The following is a 20,292-nucleotide window of genomic DNA, read 5'->3' as shown; positions in this document are numbered from 1 at the left end:
GCGCACCGGGCTGTGAGTGCATATGGGCGAGATATTGTGCATCACACCATAACCCATTGCTCGTCCATCCACTCGCTCCTCAGCACACCCGCTCCGTAGTGCTCTTTCTGCCAGTACCTCTCTTCGGAATCTTGTGTCGAGCTCCGCGCTTGACTCCCTGACATCGCCAAACTCCCCGTGTACCCCCCCCCCAAAAAAAAACTACTTGTCTCTCGGTGCATATAGAGCCTCGTAGTATCGTCGCTCCCTTTTTGCTGCTTCGATTTCCTCCTTCGGGTGTCGATACTCCCCAGCATGACTCCAGGGTCCTTCCCCGGCCAAAATGTCCTCCCAAGTCCATACCTCCAGCTGATCCCCACCACGCTGCTTGGTCCGTTTTTGGTGGGTTATTCTGCCACGGCTGTTTGAAGGATCGGACCAAAATGCAGCGTGTTCGTTGTTCCACATATTTATTTATTTCGTGAAACTAAATGCAATACATAAATTACTTGAAACACAAAAACAACAAACCGTGACACAGAGAGAAAAACACACTACTCAAAAGATAATAACCAACAGAACAGGAAGAGAAAAACCCCTACTTAGATATGATCTCTAATCAGAGGCAACGAGGATCAGCTGCCTCCAATTAGAGATCAACCCAAACAATCCCAACATAGAAATAGAAAACATAGAACAACCACCCAAAAACACCCCCTGTCACGCCCTGACCACTCTACTATAGAAAATAACAACTTACTATGGTCAGGACGTGACAGCCGCTTCCAACATTGTTTTAGAAAATGTTGCAGTACGTCCAGCCAGCTCACAACCGTTGACCACGTGCATGACGTCATGTGTACAAGCGGTTTGCTGATGTCAACGTTGTGAACAGAGTGCCCCAATGTGGCGGTGGGGTTATGGTATGGGCAGGCATAAACGACGGACAACAAACACAATTGCATTTTATCGATGGAAATTTCAATGCAGATAGCGTGACGACATCCTGAGGCCCATTGTGAGGCCAATTTTTTTATGGTATCTGTGACCAACAGATGCATGTCTGTGAAATCCATAGATTAGGGCCTAATGAATTTATTTCAATTGACAGATTTTCTGAAATAAACTGTTACTCGGTAAAGTCTTGGAAATTGTTACATGTTGCATTTATGTTTTTGTATTGTATAAAATGAATTCCTGCGGAATTATGCATTTTTTTCTATGAAATTATACAACAAATGTTAATTTTGTTTCAGGAACAGGAGTGAATAAATATTTTTTTATTTTTTGGCATCTCTTGAGAAAATGCAAATGCACATGTAATGTGTTGTCTTTGACACTGTTAAGCAAGCAGACAGTATTGCAACCACATAAAATATGCACCCATACATGTTTCATTGTTTTCTCAGCTTTTCATTTCCTTAAAACTGTTCAAACTGATGAGACGTTGTCATTTTGCACAGGACCAATCTTTGCACTGTTTTGGAGTTATTGTGTTTTCTCCCTGCTCCTTAATTGAAATACTAAACTTAACCAGTGTTAACTACACTGAACAAAAATATGAACGCAACATGTAAAGTGTTGATCCCATGTTTCATGAGCTGAAAAAAAAATCCCATAAATGTTCCATACACACAAAAAGCTAATTTATCACAAATGTTGTGCACAAATGTATTTATATCCCTCTTAGTGAGCATTTCTCCTTTGCCAAGATAATCCATCCACCTGACAGGTGTTGTCATGTCCTGACCATAGTAAGATGTGATTTTCTATGGTAGAGTAGGTCAGGGCATGACAGGGGGTGTTTTGTGTTTTTCTATGTTTTCTATTTCTATGTTTAAGTTCTAGTTTTTCTATTTCTATGTTTTTTGGGGGGGGGTTGATCTCTAATTGGAGGCAGCTGGTCCTCGTTACCTCTGATTGGAGATCATATTTAAGTAGAGGTTTTTCTTCCTGGGTTTTATGGGTGATAATCTTTTGAGTAGTGTTTGTTTCTCTCTGTGTCACGGTTTGTTGTTTTGTAAATTCAGTTATTTATGTTTTGCAAAGTTTCCCGGATTCAATAAAATGTGGAACTACAACAACGCGCACTTTGGTCCGATCCTTTCGACAGCCGTGACAGAATCACCCACCACCAAGGGACCAAGCAGCGTGATATGGACCTTTGGACATTTGAGGAGATAAGGAGCGGTATATCTAGGGCTTTGGAGCATTTAGGGGCAGGAGAAGAGCGCCTTCCCGGGGAACGGGTGGAGGCAGCAAGAGCGCAACAACGGAAGAACGAGAGGCAGCCCCTCCCAAAAAATTTGGGGGGCACACAGGTAGTTTGGCTGGGCCAGGGGTGAGACCTGAGCCAACTTCCTGTGCTTATTGTGGTGAACATGTGCCTGCCTCTCGCACTCTCCCTCCAGTGCGCCTCCACAGCCCAGTACGTCCTGTGCCTGCTCCTCACACTCTTCCTCCAGTGCGCCTCCATAGCCCAGTACGTCCTGTGCCTGCTCCTCGCACTCTCTGTCCAGTGCACCTCCATAGCCCAGTACGTCCGGTGCCTGCTCCTCGCACTCTCCCTCCAGTGCGCCTCCATAGCCCAGTACGTCCGGTGCCTGCTCTGCACACCCGGTCCTCAGTGCGTCTCTCCAGTCCGGTGAGACCTGTTCCAGCTCCACGAGAAAAGCCTCCAGTGATAATCTATGGTCCGAAGCCTGTAGAGATGATCCATGGCATGAAGCCTGTAGTGATGATCCATGGCCCGGAACCTGTAGGGATGTTCCATGGCACGAAGCCTCCAGAGGTAATCCATGGCCCAGAGCCTGTAGAAATAATCCATGGCAAGAAGCCTGTAGGGATTATCCATGGTCCGGAGCCTGTAGGGATGATCCATGGCAAGAAGCCTGTAGGAATGATCCATGGCCCGGAGCCTGTAGAGATGATCCATGGTACGAAGCCTCCAGCGACATTCCCCAGTCCGGAGCCTCCAGCGACGCTCCCTGCAGCCCGGAGCCTCCAGCGAGCGTCGACGCTCCCTGCAGCCCGGAGCCTCCAGCGACGCTCCCTGCAGCCCGGAGCCTCCAGCGACGCAGCCCGGAGCCTCCAGCGACGCGCCCTGCAGCCCGGAGCCTCCAGCGACGTGCCCTGCAGCCCGGAGCCTCCAGCGACGCGCCCTGCAGCCCGGAGCCTCCAGCGGGGGTACTGTCACGTCCTGACCATAGTAAGATGTGATTTTCTATGGTAGAGTAGGTCAGGGCGTGACAGGGGGTGTTTTGTGTTTTTCGATGTTTTCTATTTCTATGTTTAAGTTCTAGTTTTTCTATTTCTATGTTGTTTTTTTGGGGTTGATCTCCAATTGGAGGCAGCTGGTCCTCGTTACCTCTGATTGGAGATCATATTTAAGTAGGGGTTTTTCTTCCTGGGTTTTGTGGGTGATTATCTTTTGAGTAGTGTTTGTTTCTCTCTGCGTCACAGTTTGTTGTTTTGTAAATTCTGTTATTTATGTTTTGCAAAGTTTCACGGATTTAATAAAATGTGGAACTACAACCACGCTGCACTTTGGTCCGATCCTTTCGACAGCCGTGACAGGTGTGGCATGTCAAGAAGCTGATTAAACAGCATGGTCATTACACAGATGCACCTTGTGCTGGGGAAAATAAAAGGCCACTTTAAAATTTGCAGTTTTGTCACACAACCCAATGTCACATACTGTATCTTGTAAGTTTTGAGGGAGTGTGCAATTGGCATGCTGACTGCAGGAATGTCCACCAGAGCTGTTGCCAGATAATTCTATGTTAATTGCTCTACCATAAACTGCCTCCAACATCATTTTAGAGCATTTGGCAGTACGTCCAACCGGCCTCACAACCGCAGACCACGTGTGACTACGCCAAATCCATATATTAGGGCCTAATACGTTTTTTTCAATTGACTGATTTCCTTATATGAACTGTAACTAAGTAAAATCTTTAAAATTGTTGCATGTTGCGTTTATATTTTTGTTCAGTATAGATTACTAATGCATTAATTCTATCGATGTAAGACATTCTGGTGAGCACTACTTTATTTAGTCTTCTGTGGGAACAAGTTATGATAGAGAAGCTACATGATATCATAAGGTGAATCCACCAATTTGTAAGTCGCTCTGGATAAGAGCATCTGCTAAATGACTTAAATGTACATGTATCAAACTATAGTTGACAAAGAAATGGCCTACCAAATATCGGAAATTATAATATGGCCTAGCAAATGTTGGAAATTATAAGTAGAAAGTTGTCTAAATTAGGGGTGAAAGTAGCCAGTAGTAAATTATAGTAAATTAATTATAGTAAGAAAAATTATTATGTTGGATTGAACTGCGCAGGTAACCTGCTTTTTGAAGGGATTTGTTTGACAATCAGATGAAAACGTCATCACACAACATCCATGATATGTGAAAATGAGCCTGCACAGACCGCAATAACAACAGTAAACAGGATAAGATGTTTACATGCAACAGTATCCTGTTTTAGATTAGCATATCCCAAGCATCTTATCCAGGTTTTTCATAACCGGGATACAAGCTTTTTCGGGTGATTGTAAACGAGATATGAGGTTTACACAGTATGTGTCAACTCAAAAACAGAATACTTGAGTATCCCGAATAATAACGGGATTTTGGTGTGCATGTAAACATGGACACTGACAACACGTTTCTGATGGCCTTCATCCATCACACACAGGTGGAGCATGCTAGATAACTAATTAGCACAGGTGGTCCCTCTGTCTTCTGTAAATACATGCTGTAACATGGATATATGGCTGTGTGGGAACAGTAACCCCTGCATAGCCGCTTGAAGTTGGGGTGCTGAGGGCGCTACAGCACCCCCTGAAAAATCTGAATAAAAAAATTGCATTTTTCATAAAAGTAGTGCACTGCGCTTTTAAAAGTCCTTTATTAGCGGAACAATATGGCTATGAGTAAAGGGTTATGGTTAAGGTAAGGGTGGAGAAGTCCTAATGATCCCGGATAGCCCTGACCCTTACTTGAGCATCACATGGTCAGAGAGGAAGAGGTGAAGTGAGAGATTTCATGCAGCGTTCAAAACAACTGGGAACTCTGGGGAAAAAACGAGCTCCGACTGGGAAAAATAATTTTGAACGGTCCTCCAACTCAGATTTCCAAGTCAGAAACTCTGCCATCGTTCTAGAGCTCCGATTTTCCGGCCTAAAGATCACTGACGTCATGATTTCAGCTTGTTTTTTTCCCAGAGTTCCCAGTTGTCTTCAACGCACCATCACTATCGCTAAAATCTGTCCAAATAATACAGCGTTCAAAACCACTGGGAACTCGGAACTTGGAAATCTCAGATTTCCGACTTCAGTGCATTCAAGACAACTGGGAACTCTAGGTAAAAACGAGCTCCGACTGGGAAAAATTGTTTTGAACGGCATCCAACTTGGAATTCCAAGTCGAAAACTGCCATCTTTCTAGAGCTCCAGATCAGTGTTTTGGTACATGTCTTGTCGATGTGACCCTTTTGGTCACTTTCTTTGTCTTGTTATCAACTGTAACAACATCGTTACTATTATTATTAACAACATTTATGGGTACAATTCCAAACTTGAAAATGATCAGTTACTTGAATCTTTGGAAAAGTGTATTCCCCATTGGCTAACCAAGTTCACTAATGCTTAACTTATAGTAGGTGGGAATTTAATATTTCTCCGAATAATTTAATTGATAGATGGATGGCCTCCGGGACAGTCCACTTCTATGAATTCAAGTTTAAGGCAGTTTATGGAAAGGTTTGATATTATAGATATTTGGAGAGTGAAGTTTCTTTATGACCAGTCTTTCACTTGGAGTAATAAGGCACGCTCCAGACAATCATGCATATATTTTTGGCTAGTGTCTAAATGTTTTGATAAACAGGATATTTCTGTTAACATCCTTGCCACTCCCCTTACTGATCATAGAGCTATTTATATTGACATTAAACATTTTATCTCTGATAATGGCCTTGGCAGAGCATTCTACTGGAAGCTTGATAGCTCTATATTAAAACATGAGTTGGTCAAGATGGAGATAACCAATTTAATTACAAACTTCTGGAACAAAGCTATAAATGACAATTCATACAGTAATAACTGGGAGCTTTTTAAATATGAGGTTGGAAAATATTCAAGAAAATATAGGAGTATTCTTGCCAAGACGAGGAGAGCTGAAGAAGAAAGTATAATTACAAAGATCACCTCTCTTGTTCAAAAGCCTGTTGAAAGTCTCTCAGAGGAGGACAAATCTGTTCTGTTTGAGCTACAACACAAGTTGGATGATATGTATAAACTGAAAGCAGAGGGAGCCTTTGTCAGATCTAGGAAGAAGTGGCTAGAGGAGGGTGACCAAAATGAATCTCATTTTCTCAGGTTAGAAAAATACTACTCTAAAAATAACACAATTCAACAATTAAATACTAATGGTCTCATCACAGATGATCCCAAATTAATCTCTAACTTTAGTTATAGTTCTAAGTATTGTGAGGTTTCCTCAACTCTTTTTTTTGACTCTCTGGGGGATGTGAAATCAATTGGGGAGGCTGAGAGGGAACAGTGTGATGACCCTATTATAGTTGAAGAGATCATTTATTCTATTGAACACCTTAAAAATAATACGTCTCCTGAGACTGATGGTATATCTGCTGAGTTTTACAAAACATTTTCTCAACATTTAGCCCCATTTCTGTTGGAGGTCTTTTCTGAAAGCATTGCAAATAAGGCTCTCCCTCCCAGTTTGACTCAAGGTCTGATTACATTAATCCCTAAGCCCAAGAAATACTTGCTTCTCCTAGATAATTGGCATCCAATCTGTCTGCTCAATAACAACTACAAAATATTAGCCTCTATATTTGAAAAAAGAATGAAGGCAGTATTGGACTCAATTATAGAAGAGACCCAATCTGGCTTCATGAGGAATATACATATATCTAATAATATCCGACTGGTGTTAGCCTTATTGACTATTCTGATCTAATCTTTGAAGATAGTTTTATTGTCTTCTTAGACTTTTATAAAGTCTTCGATACAGTGGAACATAAGTTTATATTTCTCTCCCTTGAGAAATTTGGTTTTGGGGAATTATTTTGTAGTACTATTAAAACTCTTAATATGAATGGGAACAGTTCCATTAAATTAAAGCATGGCACTTCTCCCAGATTTGATTTGAAAAGAGGAATTAGGCAAGGTTGCCCATTTTCACCTTACCTTTTCCTGCTTGCAACCCAACTTCTTACAAGTTTTGTTAAATCCAGCGATATAAAAGGAATCTCTGTTGCTGACAGAGATATTATCATAAGTCAGCTTGCAGATGACACCACCTTCTTTTTCAAAGATGCTGACCAGATTCCTAGAGCAGTCGATAAATATTTTTCCAAATCATCTGGTATTTGCCTAATCCTTAATAAGTGTGAATTGTTTGCTGTTAAAGACTGTGTGATACCCTCTATATGCAATATTACAGTAAAGAAAAAAGTAACATACCTTGGGATTACCATTTCTAAGGATCAACAGGAAAGATACTCATTAAATGTTATATTATAGAAAAAAACTGAAAGAAGTTGAACCATTGGTTGCAAAGTGATTTATCCTTGAAAGGTTGAGTATTGCTTTCTAAAGCTGAAGGTATCTCCAGACTTACTTATGCAGCCCAGTCCCTGCATCTTGACAACAAAATAGGTAAAGCAGTTGACCAGATGCTTTTCAACTTCATCTGGAAAAATCTTACACATTATATTAGGAAATCTCTCATTATGAACACATATGAATATGGTGGTCTGCATTTTTTTGATTTTCCTTCTTTGAATAATACTTTTAAGATAAATTGGACTAAACATTTCTTAAAGAATCCAACTTTAATTTGGAATTTCATCCCTCATTACATCTTCTCCCATTTTGGTGGCTTCAATTTTATGTTACTTTGCAACTATAACATTGATAAGATTCCTACAAAATTATCTGCTTTTCATAGACAAGTATTCTTAGCGTGATCGTTAATATATAAACATCATTCTTTCCCCCGCAAAGGTATTTTATTTGGACGGATATTTTGTATAGAAACAAGTCTTTATTTTTTAAAGAACTGGTTAGATAATCATATCCTGCTGGTGCGTCAACTTTTTAATGCAGAAGGATTGTTACTTAATCATGAGGAATTTTTATCTCGTTACAATATCCCTGTTACACATGGAGAGTTTGCCATAGTTTTTGATGCTATTCCATCTGGAACTCTCATGTTGTTTAGAGTTGTAACCAGACCTCACCTTCTTGAACTACCCTCACTTAATCCAGTTGACTCTCCAATAGGAATAATGTGTCTCTCCTTGCTCCCTCAGAACAACAGATCTATACGTGCTTTATTTCAAATGGATATTGTATCCATTCCTTATGTCACAACTTACTGGAATACATTTGTCAATAATATCTGTTGGGAAAAAAAGTCTGGTTATTACCACACAAATACCTGCTTGTTAACAAGGTCAAAGAGGTCTCTTTCAGAATGACCCATAAGTAGTACCCTGTGAATCATTACCTGAAGAAACTCAAAAAAGACATTAACATTAACTGTACTTTTTGTGTTGAGCATCCAGAAAGAGTTTTGCATTTATTTTGGCATTGTCTACATGTAAAGAAATTATTTGTTTGTATGTATATTTGTAGTTTTATAATTGTTAATATTCTTGATGACTTTTGTTTTTTTATGGGAGAGTGTGCTGCTCGGGTTTCCTTAACTATAATAGGGATAAAGATACAGAATTTTACCTCATCAAATCGAATTGTGCAAATGTAAAATTCATATTCATAAATGTAAATTCATTAATAAAAAAAACACTCTTCCGTGTTTTCTATAAGGAATTCGAACAGTACATTCTACATTCTTCCAATAAGAAAGCTGCTAAAACAATATGTGTGTATATTTTTAAGGTCTTAGTATAATCTGTAATTTGTTGTACCCCCTAGTATATGTTATCATTGTCTGTTTGTATACTTCTTGTATGTATACTGGTTTGTCTGCAATAAATACAATTTAAAAAATATACAAATAAAATATATATCCACAAAAAAATAAATACACGTACTGTCGCTCTCTGATGACGTCTTTCCGGAACGTGCGGGACTCTGAGTTAAAACACGTGGTTCGGGTACAAAGAATAAGTTGAAGATATAACTTTACATTTTGAGTGTTTTCGTTTATTGGTCATCGTCTACGTGTGTGTCAGATAACCTGCCAAGATGGTGAAGCCACGGTTCAAGGGGAAAAGCACGATAAACACCTCGGCGGCCAGCAGTAATCCTGGTAAGTTACAGTCCATGCGCGATGTAACGTTACTGTTTGTTTACAGCTAATGTTAGCTAGCTAACGTTAGTTGGCTAAGCCGATAGACTTTCTCTCTGAAAAGAAACAGACAAATCTAACCATACCTAACTATCTATACAGAAACATTTGGTCCATATGTGACATTCGTATTAGCTACAAATGGAAAAATATACAATATGTTTGGCACTGACATAATTAGTTCGCTACAGTAACTAGCTAATTTAGTTATCGTTACACATTATGTCTAACGTTATGCCAAAAACACAACATAACTTCCATAACAACATTGAGAACTACACGTTATATGGATTTCCAATATTGTTCTGACACTGACAATGAATTAACCCAAAATACCACCACCTATAATCTCCAACACTGTGTGACATGAAATTGCTATATCACCATAACTATACCTTATGACTACCTTTTACAGACCGACCCAAGACTCCTGCAGGTTCAGGCAACAGCATGAGGGACCGCGCAACTGTCAGGCGTCTGAATATGTACAGACAAAAGCAGAGATGGTAAATGATGGGTGGGGGGAAAAATGTGACACTTCCCCTGTGACTTACATATTAACTATTTATTTTAATGCTAGTGTAACGCTCAGGTCAGGGGTTGACACATTACCCAGATAGAGCCCACAGTTCCTGGTATTCCACAGTTAGCTCATCTTCATTCTTTCTTGTTTAAAATGATTGTTTTGTAATATATTTGACTGTAACATCATTTCCATGCACCTGCTTTCGTGACCACTGACTATTTCCTCTGCCATTAGCAACAACAGAGGCCAGGTGATCAAGCGTTTGTCGTACCAGTCCACTGTGGCTGATGGGACACAGGCCAGAGTGGAGCCCAACATCAAATGGTTTGGTGAGTTGTGCTGTTAACAGCAATTGCCACACTGCCACAACTTCTCTTGTCTGTTTTTATTATTGATTGGACAGGTATAATGGCAATTTCTCTAACAATTGATCGGCTCTGAGCAAGTTCAAACTGTATACAGAATGGTGAAGTTCTTGTCAATAATGACTGGCAAACCCTTGATTTAAGAATACATCTGTTTTATGCCTTTTTTTAATATCTGTGTACGGAGAGATAAGATGGCAGCCTCAACACACACACACTGGATAATTCTTCCCCTCTGGTCTCCTCTGTCTCAGCAAACACTCGGGTCATCAAGCAGTCGTCCCTACAGAAGTTCCAGGATGAGATGGGTGCGGTGAAGAAGGACCCATACCGCGTGGTGATGAAACAGAGCAGGCTGCCCATGTCACTCCTGCACGACAGAGTCAAGGCACACGTGAGTACCAAACAGGGTCGCATTAATTTGGGCACACTATAGTGTGGTCACGATACCAGCATTTTGACCTCGATTGCAGGTTTAGTATCATGATACGGAAACAATACCGTCACAGCGTAACCACTGGCCTTAATTTTTTTTAACATATGTTGATAATTAGTTTTTTTTATTCAACCTTCATTTAGTACAACATCTAAAATAATATATTCAATTTCTTTCAAAAAATAAAACACCATATTAAATGTGATGTATGTGAGACATATATATCCTAGATATGACAAACTTCAAAATGTTCTTTATTTATTTTACTGTCATTTTTGCCATTTTGTGAATGTGCTATTCAATTTGTTACTATGGACTATAGTAGTAAAGGCCAAATTCAATATGTTATCAAATGTTTATACTCTTAAGCATTAAATAACAGAAGAATATCTCTTTTAAAATGTAATTTGACATATACAGTATCAGGGTTAATATACCGTAAATTCTGGACTATAAGCTGCAACTTTTTTCCCACGCTTTGAACCCTGCGGCTTAAACAATGACGCGGCTAATATATGGATTTTTCCCGCTTTCAAAATTAAAAAATTAAAAAACACATTCTGTGACGTGCTCAGTTTTTTGGCGGCATGAAGCTTTCATTAGACCAATGAAATTCCCGAATGGGTTAAGGTGAAACAACTTTTTTGTTTACTGTTTAGATTAAATCGAGCGCTCTCAAACTTCCCATCATTCTGATTACGGTAGTCATTTTGTCACCCTCATCATGGCAAAGACACGGAGAAATGCATATGATGCAGCTTTCAAGCTAAAGGCGATTGATCTGGCTGTTGAAAAAGGAAATAGAGCTGCTGCACGGGAGCTTGGTCTTAATGAGTCGATGATAAGACGTTGGAAACAGCAGCGTGAGGAATTGACTCAGTGCAAAAAGACAACTAAAGCTTACTGCTAATCTTTAATTTTTTGTTACAAGCTGTGTTTCGTTAAAGCCTGTGTAAGGTTCATTTGTTTCAATGTACCGGTAGGCACCTGCGGCTTATAGACATGTGCGGCTTATTTATGTTCAAAATAATATTTTTTTTTAAATTCAGTGGGTGTGGCTTATATTCAGGTGCGCTTAATAGTCCGGAAATTACGGTAATCATCGTTGGCCATAATATTGGGTCAAATGACATTCATTAGACCTATAATCCATTTTTCATTACAGCTAAATCATTTAAAAGTTCCAAAACAATGTAAAAAAAACTCTTTGAAGGTAATTTCTGAAGCTTCTATACCGCAATAGTCTACACCCCTCAAACTCAACCCTGGACCTCGAAGCCAGTTCCACTGCTTGTTTTCATTGTTCCCCTCTAATCAGGCACCGATTTAGACCCGGCAGACCAGGTGGGTATAATACATTTTCAGGTAGAACAGCAAACCAGCAGGCTCCGAACCTCGTATGGTAAGAGTTGAATACCCCTGGTCTACGCAGTACACACCATAGGAATACAATGGAATTTACATAGCATACTACAATTCCCAGAGTGCATTTTAACTCCCAGGGTGTAATGTCTCACCCAGGGCTGCTTGCTGGCTGATGCTAGCAAGCCCAGACAAACGCAAAATAGTCTAAATATATTGACTTCGTTCTTAAGTTATGAGTGCATTTCACATTACTTTTGGGTTGTATTCATATTATAATGCTCATATGAATGGCATGCTGAATATACAGTACCAGTCAAAAGTTTGGACACCCCTACTCATTCAAGGGTTATTATTTATTTCTTGACGCATACAGTATCACATACGCCAGATGACCTGGCCTCCACAATCACCCGTGTTGAGGTCTTCACTATTATTTTACAATGTAGAAAGTAGTAAAAGTAAAGGGAAAAACCCTGGAATGAGTAGGTGTGTCAACTTTGACTGGTACTGTATGTTCGTCATTGTCATTCAAATCATTCAAATGTAGTTGCTAGTAGAATAACGTTACAATGCAAATGTTCTGTGAACAGTGGCAAGAAAAAGTTACAATGCAAATGTTCTGTGAACAGTGGTAAGAAAAAGTATGTGAACCCTTTGGAATTATCTGGATTTTCTGCATAAATTTGACATAATTTGATCAGATCTTCATCTAAGTCACAACAATATCCAAACTCTGTGTGCTTAAACTAATAACACACAAATTATTGTATTTTTCTTGTCTATATTGAATACACCATTTAAACATTCACAGTGTAGTTTGGGAAAAAGTGTGAACCCCAAGGCTAATTACTTCTCCAAAAGCCAATTGGAGTCACGAGTCAACTAACCTAGAGTCGAATCAATGAGACGAGATGGGAGATTTTGGTTAGAGCTGCCCTGCCCCGCCCCATAAAAAATACTCAAACATTTTTAGTTTGCTATTCACAAGAAGCATTGTCTGATGTGAACAATGCTTCGAACAAGTGTCCTCGACTTGCTCAATGGTCACACCTTTATGTACAAATCCAGTTGAGGTTTCGGTCTTAGAAAATGTTTGGAACCAAATACAATGCTTTTAGTTTTAATGTATTTAAGACCAGTTTATTATGAATCACCCATTCTGATGCTGACTAACTCCTTTTTTAGAATTTCAGTGAGCTTTCTGGCTTTGGTTGCTGAAATGTAGCGTGTGGACTCATCCGCATACATAGTCATTATAGCTTTGTGGAAAATCGTTTGTAAAAAATAATAGGTGATTAACGGCCCAAGACAACTGCCCTGAGGGACACTGAATATACTTTTGGTCATGTAGTGTAAGTGAACAGCTCATCCCAAAATCATGGGAATTAATATGGAGTTGGTCCCCGCTTTGCTGCTATGACATCCTCCACGCTTCTGGGGAGGCTTTCCTCTTAGATGTTGGAACATTTCTGCGGGGACTTGCTTCGAGCATTAGTGAGATCAGGCGCTAATGTTGGCCGATTAGGCCTGGCTCACAGTCGGCGTTCCAATTCATTCCAACTGTATTTGATGGGGTTGAGGTCAGGGCTCTGTGCAGGCCAGTCAAGTTCTTCCATATCGATCTCAACAAACCATTTCTGTATGGACCTGGCTTCGTGCACCGGGGCATTGTCATGCTGAAGCAGGGAAGGGCCTTCCCCAAACTGTTGCCATGTTGTGATGTAAAGCCATAGCAAGTGAGGTTTTTCTATTTATTTATTTTTTCAATTTATGATCAATAAAATTAAAGGCTTCACTGAAATCTAACAATACAGCTCCACCTATCATTTTATTATCCACTTATTTTAACCATCAGTCATCTGAGTCAGTGCAGTACAAGTTGAGTGCCCTTCTCTTTATTTTTGCTGAAAGTCAGTAGTTAACTTATTGTAAAATCATTACCTCAGGTAGCCGATTTCTTAGAGCCTGGTTACACCAGACTGAGCGTTCATTCGGGTTTAACCAGGCTATATTTGTGACCTATTGGCCTATTCCCGCTTGTTTTGCTTCGCTTCAACCTTGAACCAACCTGCCTGTATCGTGTTGTTTTGCAAGAAAGAGTTTGATGCAGTTGGCCAACTTTGCACCCCTGCCACCGGTGGTTTTGCTACACAACGTTCCTGTAGTTTGTTCTAAAACCATTATTTTGTCAACTGTAATAGCCTATGCATTATGAGGATTCCTGCTATGAAAGTATCTGCCTGTTCCTGTTTTGTGGCCGGCTGCTGTGTGTGCGAGCCACTCTCACTCCCTCTCCTAACTGTGCGCATGGTGGAGGGAGAGAGGCATTTTGAGAAGCTCAAAACGCTACTACAGGAAAATGTAGTTTTCAAAGCTTCTACTCTTTTTAGTTACATCAAGTAGCCTTCGCCTAGAGCTGGAAATGTTATGTATGGTACAGTTGAAGTCGGAAGTTTACATACACCTTAGCCAAATACATTTAAACTCAGTTTAAAAAAAAAAAATCCTGACATTTAATCCCTGTAAAAATTCCCAGTCTTAAGTCAGTTAGGATCACCACTTTATTTTAAGAATGTGAAATGTCAGAATTATAGTACAGAGAATTATTTATTTCAGCTTTTTCACATTCCCAGTGTGACGGCTGCATGGTCCCATGTAGCTCAGTTGGTAGAGCATGGTGTTTGCAACATCAGGGTTGTGGGTTCGATTCCCACGGGGGGCCAGCACAGAAAAAAAAAAATGTATGAAATGTATGCATTCACTACTGTAAGTCGCTCTGAATAAGAGCGTCTGCTAAATGACTAAAATGTACAAAAAATAAATAAGTTAAATGTACCTTCAGGCATTTGGAAATTGCTCCCAAGGATGAACCAGACTTGTGGAGGTCTACAATTTATTTATTTTTTCTGAGGCTGATTTCTTTTGATTTTTCCCATGATGTCAAGCAAAGAGGCGCTGAGTTTGTAGATAGGCCTTGAAATACACTGCTCCAAAAAATAAAGGGAACACTTAAACAACACAATGTAACTCCAAGTCAATCACACTTCTGTGAAATCAAACTGTCCACTTAGGAAGCAACACTGATTGACAATTCATTTCACATGCTATTGTGCAAATGGAATAGACAACAGGTGGAAATTATAGGCAATTAGCAAGACACCCCCAATGAAGGAGTGGTTCTGCAGGTGGGGACCACAGACCACTTCTCAGTTCCTATGCTTCCTGGCTGATGTTTTGGTCACTTTTGAATGCTGGCGGGGCTTTCACTGTAGTGGTAGCATGAGACGGAGTCTACAACCCACACAAGTGGCTCAGGTAGTGCAGCTCATCCAGGATGGCACATGAATGCGAGCTGTGGCAAGAAGGTTTGCTGTGTCTGTCAGCATAGTGTCCAGAGAATGGAGGCGCTACCAGGAGACAGGCCAGTACATCAGGAGATGTGGAGGAGGCCGTAGGAGGGCAACAACCCAGCAGCAGGACCGCTACCTCCGCCTTTGTGCAAGGAGGAGCAGGATAAGCACTGCCAGAGCCCTGCAAAATGACCTCCAGCAGGCCACAAATGTGCATGTGTTTGCTCAAACGGTCAGAGGGCCCCACGTCCACAGGTGTGGGTTGTGCTTACAGCCCAACACCGTGCAGGACGTTTCGCATTTGCCAGAGAACACCAAGATTGGCAAATTCGCCACTGGCGCCCTGTGCTCTTCACAGATGAAAGCAGGTTCACACTGAGCACGTGACAGACGTGACAGAGTCTGGAGACGCCGTGGAGAACGTTCTGCTGCCTGCAACATCCTCCAGCATGACTGGTTTGGCGGTGGGTCAGTCATGGTGTGGGGTGGCATTTCTTTGGGGGGCCGCACAGCCCTCCATGTGCTCGCCAGAGGTAGCCTGACTGCCATTAGGTACCGAGATGAGATCCTCAGACCCCTTGTGAGACCATATGCTGGTGCGGTTGGCCCTGGGTTCCTCCTAATGCAAGACAATGCTAGACCTCGTGTGGCTGGAGTGTGTCAGCAGTTCCTGCAAGAGGAAGGCATTGATCCTATGGCCTGGCCCGCCCGTTCCCCAGACCTGAATCCAATTGAGCACATCTGGGACATCATGTCTCGCTCCATCCACCAACGCCACAGACTTGCACCACAGACTGTCCAGGAGTTGGCGGATGCTTTAGTCCAGGTCTGGGAGGAGATCCCTCAGGAGACCATCCGCCACCTCATCAGGAGCATGCCCAGGCGTTGTAGGGAGGTCATACAGGCACGTGGAGGCCACACACACTACTGAGCCTCATTTTGACTTGTTTTAAGGACATTACATCAAAGTTGGATCAGCCTGTAGTGTGGTTTTCCACTTTAATTTTGAGTGTGACTCCAAATCCAGACCTCCATGGGTTGATAAATTGGATTTCCATTGATTATTTTTGTGTGATTTTGTTGTCAGCACATTCAACTATGTAAAGAAAAAAGTATTTAATAAGATTATTTATTTCATTCGGATCTAGGATGTGTTGTTTAAGTGTTCCCTTTATTTTTTTGAGCAGTGTACATCCACAGGTACACCTCCAATTGACTCAAATTATGTCAATTAGCCTATCAGAAGCTTCTAAAGCCATGACATCATTTTCTGGAATTTTCCAAGCTGTTTAAAGGCACGGTCAACTTAAACAAATGTGTTTAATGAGCCATTCGCAGTTTCACTGTACCGGCCGTGTGTACTTAGACTTGCATGGCTTAATCTTTGAGACAAGCGTCTGACCCACTGGAATTGTGATACAGTGAAATAATCTGTCTGTAAACAATTGTTAGAAAATTACTTTTCATGCGCAAAGTAGATGTCTTAACCGACTTGCCAAAACTAGTTTGTTAACAAGAAATGTGTGGAGTGGTTGAAAAATGAGTTTTAATGACTTCAACCTAAGTGTATGTAAACTTCCGACTTCAACTGTATGTATTAAAAAATATATATATTGTAGGACATTAACCCACATTTTACTGATGGATTAATCAATTATCCTACATGGCTATATAGAAACACTATCATATTTATAGTTATCAATCTAGCTAAATGTTTTGAGTTCCCTCTTCCTTAAGATGTGAGTATTAGAACTTATAGGCCAATATGCACAAAGATGTCAAATTCTCTGAAGAGCAAAAAATATATCTGATAATTCTGGATTCTATTTTGACAGTTAGATGAAATAATAGCTTTTTTAATCAAAGGCTATAATCTCTGTCTTACTTGGCACTGGATAATTGTCCAGAGCCCTGCCACTAATGTGCAGTGAATGTCCTTGTATTTGTTATCGAGCAACATGGTCAAATTTATCACAATTTGACTTATTGTCCATTTCGCCCAGCTAAAAAAAAAAACACCCCAAAAGTCTCCAAGCAACACTTCTGTTCAGTTCTTCATGTTCTCTCTGAACATTGTTGTTGACTGAGTTTCAGTGTTCTTTTCCCTCTAAATAGCTCCATATGCGTGTAAGACCTTTCAAGACGCTCAAAGCTGTTGGAGATGAATGGCCTTTTCCTTCTTTCTTTTTTACTCTCCCTCCTTTCCCCACTCCTCCTCCTTCCTTCTCTTGCCATTTTATGTCTTAAGCCATTTAGGGAATTGAGCCCCATGCCAAATCAATGTGAGCAAGTCCAGATATGTTGCATAAATTATTTTTAATTGGATGTCAATTTTGGTTCTCTATCTTTTGATCTGTTCCTGATCTTCACTGTTTGTTGGCAGTGTTCTCACCAAGGTCTTTGTCAGGCCTCTCATTCTATTTTATGGTGATGTTTTCACCATAGTTTCGGTGTTCAGTCGGTAACATGTATTTGGAGTTTTTGCTCCCCCCCCTTCAAGCATAAAGAAAAAGATTGTAACTTACTGTTAGATTTTAATTTTAAAAGCCAGGGTTAGCGTTAGAATACTGCAAAAAAAGACCAGAAGGGGTGGAAGAATGAAACGGGAGGTGATAGATGCATAGTTTTACAAAGAACAACCTCCAAAACATCCTGGCGGATGGTCAAAGTGAAGCTGAAATCTTAAACATCATTGCTTTTGACAAGATCCATAAACTGTTTGTTTTCTCTCTCTCTCCGTGTTGGAATAGGACTAAGGCTTCCTTTTACGGCTGTGTTGGAGGGTAATTTAACTCCTAATCAGATCTGGCTCAGGCAATGCAGTTTATTGACAGTTTCACTGCATACTTGGGGTTCTGTGTGTTGTGTTTGTTCTCCACCGTTGTTTATTGGTGGAACCCCTGGAACATGGACATCAGCTCCATCGCATAAAGCTTTGCGGTTTGCACCAACTAATTATAACTTAACATATACCTCACACGGAACACACATGGAATTCTACATCACTGTTCTTTCTCTCCACTACTGTTCCAGCCAAGAGTTTTGTTCCAGCTCTAACCACCTCCAAGCCGTTGGGTTTTTATTCTGCTTGTTTCTTCGCAGTGAGAGAAATAAGCTGTTGCTTTAGTGGAAGCATTTATTTTGCATTGCATGCACCATTACAAAGCCACACTATACAATGCAGGCGGCCATAAATCTGTTGTGTGAGCACAGAGCTGCTCTCCTCCAGCCCCCCCGGTTGTGGTTTGTCTGTAAGGCAGCTGAACAACTTGCAGACATTACGTTTTGAGGACACTTGTGGTTAGAGCTCAGACACCCATTGAAAACCATAATAAGAGAGTACAGCACAGACGTAATTGCATCCATCGTCCCACATTTCCACATCCGTCTTTCACATCTATCGTAAAGTCTTCCCCTTGTCTGTCTTCCGAATGTCTCCCTCCTGCTGCTTCTCTCCTTTGGAAGCAGCTGTGATAGAATGGCCTCTTAAATAGGTTGCAAAAGTCCCTTTTTTCTCCTCCTGTTATCTCCTCCTGTCTTCTAACCAATGCAGTCTGTCAAGCAATGTTGTCTAAATTCTCTCCCCATCCCCTCCCCTTGGCCACCATCTTCTGCAGAACTCTAAGGTACACATCCTGGACACCGAGGGCTTTGAGACCACGTTCGGGCCCAAGGCGCAGCGTAAACGACCCAACCTGATGGTGGGAGACATGAAGGACCTGGCAGAACAGGCCGAGGTCTCGGCACAGACCTACAGCGCTGAGAAGGATCGCGACCTGGTCACAGAGGACGACGGGGTCAGGTAAGTGCAGTAGCTCCTGTTAATTCTGTCACTGGCTACTGTCACTGATGTCACTGACTGACAGTGACAATGCCTTCAAACAGTACTTTGCTTTTTCATGTATTCGATGTCTACCAATAACTACTAACCATTTTCTATTTACTACTACCCCAATTCCATGATGGATACTCCATCATTTTCTTTGTTTTGATAATATAGCCTAGGTTTTGACTGTATGTCGGACCACATGAGCGGTTCCAGTCTATGGTTATTGTTAGGGTGTGGCACCTGTTGAACTGTATGTTATCTACACACAGAGAGGAAGCTCGTGAGGAGATCTTCAAGAAGGGCCAGTCGAAGAGGATTTGGGGAGAACTCTACAAGGTACAGCATCTTTCTATCGGATTGATATAGGAATGTTTATTGTAGTTCACCTTGATCTTTCCTAATAGAGACTGCGTACGGTGCAGGTATCAGGGACGCGAACTTGCCGCTGTATGTTTCTCATATCGAAGTTAACCTCTTACATCTAGACGTTCCGCTAGCGGAACACCTGCTCCAATATCCAATGATAGGCGTGGCGCGAATTACAAATTCCTCAAAAATACAAGAACTTCCATTTTTCAAACATATGACTATTTTACAGCATTTTAAAGACAAGACTCTCCTTTATCTAACCACACTGTCCGATTTCAAAAAGGCTTTACAGCGAAAGCAAAACATTAGATTATGTCAGCAGAGTACCCAGCCAGAAATAATCAGACACCCATTTTTCAAGCTGCATATAATGTCAGAAAAAACAAAACCACAGCTAAATGCAGCACTAATCTTTGATCTTCATCAGATGACACACCTAGGACATTATGTTATACAATACATGCATGTTTTGTTCAGTCAAGTTCATATTTATATCAAAAACCAGCTTTTTACATTAGCATGTGACGTTCAGAACCCGCAAACCTCCTGTGAATTTACTAAATTACTCACGATAAATGTTCACAAAAAACATAACAATTATTTTAAGAATTATATATACAGAACTCCTTTGTGCAATTGAGGTGTCCGATTTTAAAATAGCTTTTCGGTGAAAGCACATTTTGCAATATTCTGAGTAGATAGCCCAGCCATCACGGCT

At 40.8% G+C, this 20,292-nt stretch overlaps 1 protein-coding gene across 1 annotated transcript in view; it reads left to right on the top strand.

Annotated features, from left to right (window-relative positions):
- Nucleotides 1–9,146: 9,146 nt before the first annotated feature.
- The window catches only part of gnl2 (guanine nucleotide binding protein-like 2 (nucleolar)), a 30,874-nt gene continuing 19,728 nt past the window's right edge, over nt 9,147–20,292 (top strand). Inside the window, 6 exon segments of the mRNA NM_001140379.1 lie at nt 9,147–9,295; nt 9,750–9,840; nt 10,095–10,189; nt 10,480–10,619; nt 18,994–19,178; nt 19,475–19,541. Of these exon segments, the coding sequence (NP_001133851.1) occupies nt 9,232–9,295; nt 9,750–9,840; nt 10,095–10,189; nt 10,480–10,619; nt 18,994–19,178; nt 19,475–19,541 (642 nt within the window). The 5' untranslated portion in view covers nt 9,147–9,231.

Source organism: Salmo salar, chromosome ssa05 (assembly GCF_905237065.1).
Source record: "Salmo salar chromosome ssa05, Ssal_v3.1, whole genome shotgun sequence".
Classification (NCBI taxonomy): domain Eukaryota; kingdom Metazoa; phylum Chordata; class Actinopteri; order Salmoniformes; family Salmonidae; genus Salmo; species Salmo salar.
This window is presented reverse-complemented; position numbering and strand designations above follow the sequence as displayed.